The sequence below is a fragment of the Pteropus vampyrus genome, unplaced genomic scaffold, assembly GCF_000151845.1.
Source record: "Pteropus vampyrus isolate Shadow unplaced genomic scaffold, Pvam_2.0 Scaffold57, whole genome shotgun sequence".
Taxonomy (NCBI): Eukaryota; Metazoa; Chordata; class Mammalia; order Chiroptera; family Pteropodidae; genus Pteropus; species Pteropus vampyrus.
Genome location: NW_011888838.1, coordinates 4,767,874 through 4,774,942, shown reverse-complemented (window position 1 = coordinate 4,774,942; position 7,069 = coordinate 4,767,874). Strand labels below are relative to the sequence as shown.

At 29.3% G+C, this 7,069-nt stretch overlaps 1 protein-coding gene across 4 annotated transcripts in view; it reads left to right on the top strand.

Annotated features, from left to right (window-relative positions):
• The window catches only part of EPHA5 (EPH receptor A5), a 334,884-nt gene that overhangs the window by 268,114 nt on the left and 59,701 nt on the right, over window positions 1–7,069 (top strand). For 2 of the 4 annotated variants that reach the window (XM_011360643.1, XM_011360642.1), the window contains exon 9: window positions 1,558–1,623. The exons of the other annotated variants lie outside the window; for them this stretch is intronic. In XM_011360643.1, the coding sequence (XP_011358945.1) occupies window positions 1,558–1,623 (66 nt within the window). The remainder of the gene's footprint in view (window positions 1–1,557; window positions 1,624–7,069) is intronic. 4 annotated transcript variants of the gene reach the window in all.

Here is a 7,069-nt window from a genome sequence, read left to right as displayed (position 1 = left end):
ATAACAACACCGAAGAAGTCATAAAGAAGTAATAAGTGTGGCTGTGTTTTCAAAACATTGTATTTACAAAAATAAGTGGTAGGCTAGATTTGGTCCATGGACTATAGTTTGCTGACCGCTAATCTGAGTGCTGATACAAACAGACATGGAGAAATATTAATATATATAAAACAGCAGTAATTGTTTAAGACATTAATGAAATAAATGTAATTATAGAGATATATATTAAGATTTGCCGAAGTATGTCACAGATTATTTTATCTACTCTTTAAGTATTTTAAGATTTTGACATATTGTAATTTTGACTTTCAATATCTCTATAGAGAAAATAATTATATGACATAGTCTTTAAAATATAATAAATAGTCAAACTTGAAATAAATGTCATAGTAACCATATTTTTGTTTACCAGGATTCCATTTTAGTAGCCAAATTCTCACTTAGTAGCACCAAAATTTAAAACATCATTAATGGTTCAAAGAAAATATATGGAACGTTACCTATATTTCCTTTGAAACAGATCCATTGAAGTTTTATTTGGAAATACTTGTCTACTTTCATCATCACTTCCAAATTGATTGGACGTTTATATTTTATTTTCTTCTTATTTGATATAAAATAGAGTAGATACATGTCAGGTAATTAAAGTTCAAAATAGACAGGTTTTAGACAAAAGCCTAAGCCTGCTAGTATATGGTATCATTATTGAGCTCATTCCACAGTTTTCTCGAAATAACTATAATGCTATTCATAAAATATACTGGAAAGCGAATGCATTGAAGCACTAAATGACTTCTGTGTTATATTCTGCCATCAGTGTATGTGGTTTTCAACAATAAAGTGAATTTTATTAGACAATTTACTTGATATGTTCTGGATTTTTTTACTGTGAATATGTGGGAAGTTTAAAGAATATTATTGTTGCAATATCAAGAAAGTACATGTATTATATATAACTTGTATTTTTACATAGCAGTAGCTCTGCAACTATATATTTAGAGATGCATTTTTTAAATCTGAAAATGTAAATTTAAATTGATAGCTTTCCATAAGTGATTGAGAAGTCACATACGCATAACATTTTCAATAGGCTATGATAAATAATGCCACCGGCATAAGAAATCAGTGGGTCAAATGAGTGGGACATTATTCTCCCTTTGAAATTTGTAGACTCTATGCAAAACATGTATTTAAAGGGCTATTTAAAATGTCTTCTGAATATGAGGTTTGCAGGAATTTCAGAGGAGAGATGTATTTAAATGGGCTTACATTTTTTGTGTCTTTATTAATTGCATAATCAAATGCTTTGGCTCATTATTTTTCTACTGAATAAGCATTTTAAGTAAAATTAAAATAATTAATACAGCTCCATAGTTCTCAAATCCATAAAATGCTTCTTAATTTAAACAGCATTGTGGAAAAATTTAATTGTATGCATTTAGGGATATTTGCTTTTGAAAAGCAAAGCAGACACCTGTCTAAATTCGTAGTGTCTTTATGCTATACTGAGGGAGTGGGATCTCTTCCTTATCTTGGGCTCTCTTGTTTGCTTTTCAGTTGCTGCGAATGTGGCTGTGGAAGGGCTTCTTCACTGTGCGCTGTTGCCCATCCAAGCCTAATATGGTTAGTGTTCCCCTCCCGCTTTCACTACTATGTGATGTCCCACCTATATGTATTATTGTCAGCATTCTTTTTTTTTTTCTTCCATCTGTGTACATTTTAACAGTAGTACACCAGTTACACTTTAACAGAATAGTAGAATGAAACTGATTCCCAAAGGGGAATTTTAACAAGTGTTTTCACAATGGATAATTTCAAATAAAATGTATATATAGCCCATCATCCCTATGTCAAGCGTTCATACTTCTCTTTCAAGGCTTTTACTGTGGTCCTGATTTAAACCAAGAAGTTATAAGGTTGTAGCATCCATTTTACATTTAACATGTTGCTGTTTTTATTGTTCCATTAAGATTAAAATCATATCATACATGGAAATAGAATGGTACTTCTGTCAAGGTGAAATCACCTTTTCTGTCTCTCAGAACCATGGAATGATCATAACATACTGGGGTCTTCTAGTTTCATAATCGTTGTGGATACATTTGACATTGGACAATGGAACCACATGTAATTTTAAGTGGTTTACTTAATATTTTAAGCTTGAATTATTTCAGATATTAGAAGTGATATTTTTAATTTCATTCTAATGAAATAAAATATATGAATATTTTGGGGATCAATGTCCAAATGGTTAATATTAATTAGTGGCATGTGCAAATTCTTAATATATATATGGGTTATAGCTATAAACTGTAGGCTAGAATGTAAGACCAGAAAACTCTAGTCACGGATTGAAAAGGACTCCTACACAATAGTGAGCAACCTTGTAAAAAGTAAAATACTCCAGATAATTTCTTTCTAGATTAGAATCTAAATACCTGTCCTACTGTATTGAGTTGTTATTTGTAATCAAAATATGCCAAGAAAAGCTATTTTGAAAGTATTTTAGAGAATTATAGAGTTTCCTTGAGGCATTTTAAATGGTTACTTATATTCTCTAGGTGTAAATTAATTTTTGTCCATTCAAAAATCTGTGGTATGAATGAGTGTGCATGCATACATAGATGTGAAAAATGGTGTAATAGATACCAATGATTTTCTGAGAATAAAAGTCAACATATAAAATTCAAATTTCTTTTTCTCAATCTTTTGAAATTTTTATATTTAAAAAAATGTTGTTTTTAATAATAAAGTGCATATTTGTTCCAAATCATTTAATTTAGGAAATTCTTTTATGAGCTTGGAACTTCAATGATAAAACTAAAAAAAAAAAAAAAAGGAATCTGAACTCTGGCAATGGCTATAGTATAACATAAATGGCTTTACACTGATTTTTTTTTTTTTTTTTACTTTTCTATGAAAAACTAAAAAAGGTTGCTGAATTATTCATTTTACTTGAGTCTGGAGTATAGTTGTTATAAGAGATAAATTATCACTGAAGCAGAATAGGCAGAATCTGTATCTTGAAAAAAAAATAAAATTAACATCCAGGTTTACCATGAACTAAATATCAAAGATATCTTAACAGGAGTATGAATATTTATGAAGCCATGACTTACAAACTATTAGCAAAAACTAACTTTAGCTGAATTTATTTATTTTATTTATTTTAATTTAATTAATTTATTATTATTCTCATTTTTTTTTTAGGCGAGGCAACCCTTGGTTGACCTCACAGATTGCAAGGACCTTGTCAGTTTACAATCTCTTGGTTTTTTTAAATTTTTTTTTTATGCCTACAGCACCTGGTCTTCTTAGATAGTCTCTCATATAAGTATTAACCAGGCCCAACCTTGCTAGCTGGATTTGTAATGCTTGGTTTTTAAAATATCTCTTTCTACTCCGTAGTTGGCTTCAGGAAGTTTTTAAAGTAAACAAAAGAAAAGAGGAAAAAATGGGAAGGTGGAACATTTTCTTCACAAAGAACACACCAGAAAACCTAAAACAAAAATATTTTCCTAATATTTTCTTTAAATAACATTAGTAATCATGGAGGCAGTTAGTTCCTTTGTGTGTGTGACTGTAAATTTGCGTGTATGTTTGTTCACAAGAAAAAAAAGAATATGCTTATTTACCCAATAAAATGCTAAGTTTTTATGGAAAGATTTATGGAACAACCAGAATTTTTAAATGCATTCTTATTAAAACAAAACAAAATAAAGCAAAAGAAGCAAACTTTAATTGAACTTAAATAAATTAGTAAGAAAGTTGTCCAAGGTTATTACTGGGGAGGAATGAAAGCTAAAAATGTTTGTTGCTGTGCTTTCTGAACTTTTACTTCATAATTTCAAGTCATTATAAGGTTTTAGTTAAAGATACTATTTGTTTAGATGAAAGCATTGGGAAAAAAATCAATCTGAGATATTAAAAATTAAGACTGAGAAGAATAATTTTCCTATTAGAGTGAGTTAAATACTGAGAAATCTTGTCCTGAAATCTTGTCACCTAATTTTGTATGTAAAATCATATCAGCATTTGTCAATTATCACATAAATAATTTCCAAGAAACGTTCTGTCATCGTTTATGAACAGACATATTTACAATTATAAAGCAGAGGTTGTTAAATATTTTGAGATTTTGGAACCTCTTTGTTTTTCATTTCTTGAAAGACAACTCATGAATACAAGTGTGGTTCGTTTTGACCTTAATATAATGCAATGCATATACGCGAAAATTGTTCACTGTAAATATAGTGGCTTTAGAAACACTTTGTATATCTTCTGGAAATTTTTGGGTCTGAAAAGCATAATTTTAAAACCATTGATCTAAATCTTTGATTCTGCAATGCAACTGTATTAAAGCTTCTGCAAGGCTCTGGAGTTCTGAGTTTTACTCTGTCATATTTTTCCACCAGGAAACTTTGCTCCATTATTTTTTGAAATGTATCGTGTACCGTTTATAAGATGAAATTTATAATTATATATTGCCAGTTTTGATCTTAAATTATTTTTCATCACTCTGGTTGCCCACTCTGTTGTGCAACCTGTACATATGCAAATAATATCAATATTTCAAATTTTTTCTACTTTGACTGAAATCTACCCAGCAATGACAGATATTTCTGTACTATTTCTAAATGAAACCCAAATGCCTAGATTTTAGGCATCTTGTCCCCAAGACTGCCTACATTTTTGTCAGAGGTATTTTTTATTAGCAATTTTTGACTTTATGCTGTCACAACTAGCTTAAATCTCTAGTCATTGTTTTATTTCTCAAAAAAAAAAAAATCTATTTTTACAAACGTTCAGTGTTGATTTGATTATTTTAATACAAATAAGGTATTAATGCATGTAATTCAAAAATACCATTATCATTTATGCCTTGATATTTATTTGTGTTTATGCTTACAGAAACTAATATATATTTATAACGTAATATTTATTGTAAGTTCCTCTGAAAAGTACCATAGTCCCAAAGTAGTAGCTTTTTCTTGCATTTCTTAAATTCAAAAATATGTCAGACTAGTTTCTTCATTTACTGTATGTTTTCTAGTGTTTTCATGTCATTTACTGCTTCTTCTGAGAGGTTCAAGCAGCAAGAGAAATGGAGTTCACTATTCTGAAAGTAGAGATATTTAAATTCTTAATTTGTTCATTGATTTGTGATTTTTAGGAAATTATCTCATTTTTTAGAATTAAAAAATATTTTAATCAGAAACACAAAGGATAAACTTTATCTTCTTTTATAATGCATAACTTAAAAACAAAAACAAACACACTTTTCTGACCAAAAATAACATGAATTACATTGAAACATTATCTTAATTTTCCAATGAACCATTTTTCTGTTTCTATTTTAACTGAAACTTTCTTGAAATTTTAAGTATGCAAACTTTTATTTTCACATACACTTAACAGAGAGTATTCCACTTATCTTCACAAGATTTCTTGGAGTTATGTGGAAGTTCTATTCCATTTTATAGAATTTGGGAAGAGACATAGAGAATGAAGTCATCTTTTTGTAATAATTCTAGGCCCCCATTTAAAGTGCTCATGGCAGGTAGATGTGAGGTTTGCCTGCAACATATATAAAATATATTAAATTCCAACTGAAGTCTTGATATATAAACTGCTCCAAAATCCCTCTTTATTGAGAATCTTAAACTATGGGAGATAGTCAATGGACCTACTCTAATTGAGATAGTCAATGGTCAGAACCATGAAATAGTTTAAAAATGAATAGAAAATTATCTACTTCAGCATTAGGACAAAATTTGTTGAAAACGAGGTGACTTAATCTTCACATGTCATACTTTATAAAATGTGTTTTTATGTCAAAATTCTAAGTTAATTAAAATTTAAATCAATACTGAAAAGTCTGTAATTAATCTGAGTTTTTTGAAGTATTTGAAATTGTTCATCTTATTATTACTAATTCTAAAAGAATTTGAAGAGTTCATTAATATTTACAAATTCATGTATAGCATACTATTTTGGAAAGTGGTTTTTTTTTGTCTTTTACAATATGGAGGTGAAAATGATAAATAAGGCATAAAATAAAAATAAGTTAGCTTCTCACATTGCCGTTAATCATTGGGTGGTTAGTAAACTTGATAGAATGTGAGATGGGAAACCTAGCAAGCTATGTCCCCATTTTGTGTGGTATAATAATCACTTCAATCCCATATTTAAGGAAAGTGTGTTTTTCAACATGAGTACATTTTCTTTCAGTATATTTGAGAATTTTCAGTAAACAGTAATAGAACAGTTGCATTATTTGTGTGTGTAACTTACTTCTATCTGTAAGGAACTCAAAATCCCAGTACCTAACTACACGAATGAAGAACATATGAATGAGAATCCTAAGGTCTTGCTAGTAAGGCAACCTAATATACAATGTCCCATTTTACTGCATTTTCACTCAAATGCTTATTAAAAAATGTAGTCCTGTAAAACAAAATTTAATATGTTTCCAGTATTTATTAGATATATTAATAAACAAATGTGTATATGCTTCTTTGTTTTATGAGGCTGAGCTAGCTGAGCTAGCTGAGCTTTTATTAAAATTACCTTTGTTCATTTGGAAAGAATCCTGAAGTGAAAAAGTCAAACTATTTCTCCAAAAGTTGTAACTTATTCTTTTCAAGATTCCAGCAATAAAATTCTTAAATACAATGTTATACAGTGGTTGAAGTGGTGATTATGTCTGAACCAAGAGAGAGTACATATGTGGAAAAAAGTGGTTTTAAAAGAGGCTAAAATTACAAGGAGCTTTCATTTTCCATAAGCAAAACATATCTACTCTAATGTTTGCTGCAATTTGTTGCCTTTCTTGAATCTATTTGTTTTAAAGTGTAAGTAAAGCATTTCTTAATCTGGAAAATAGAGGAACAATTTAGGAGTGTCCATTTCTGCATATATTCACTATTTTAAGAAATCAATGCAAAAAACATTCCTGGTACACCATTGCACCCCTCCTCACTTTATTTATAATTAAAGTGAAAAGATATTCAATCAGTTTTTATTCCTATAGCCTAAAGTAATGGGAAAATCTGATTCTGTGGAAGCT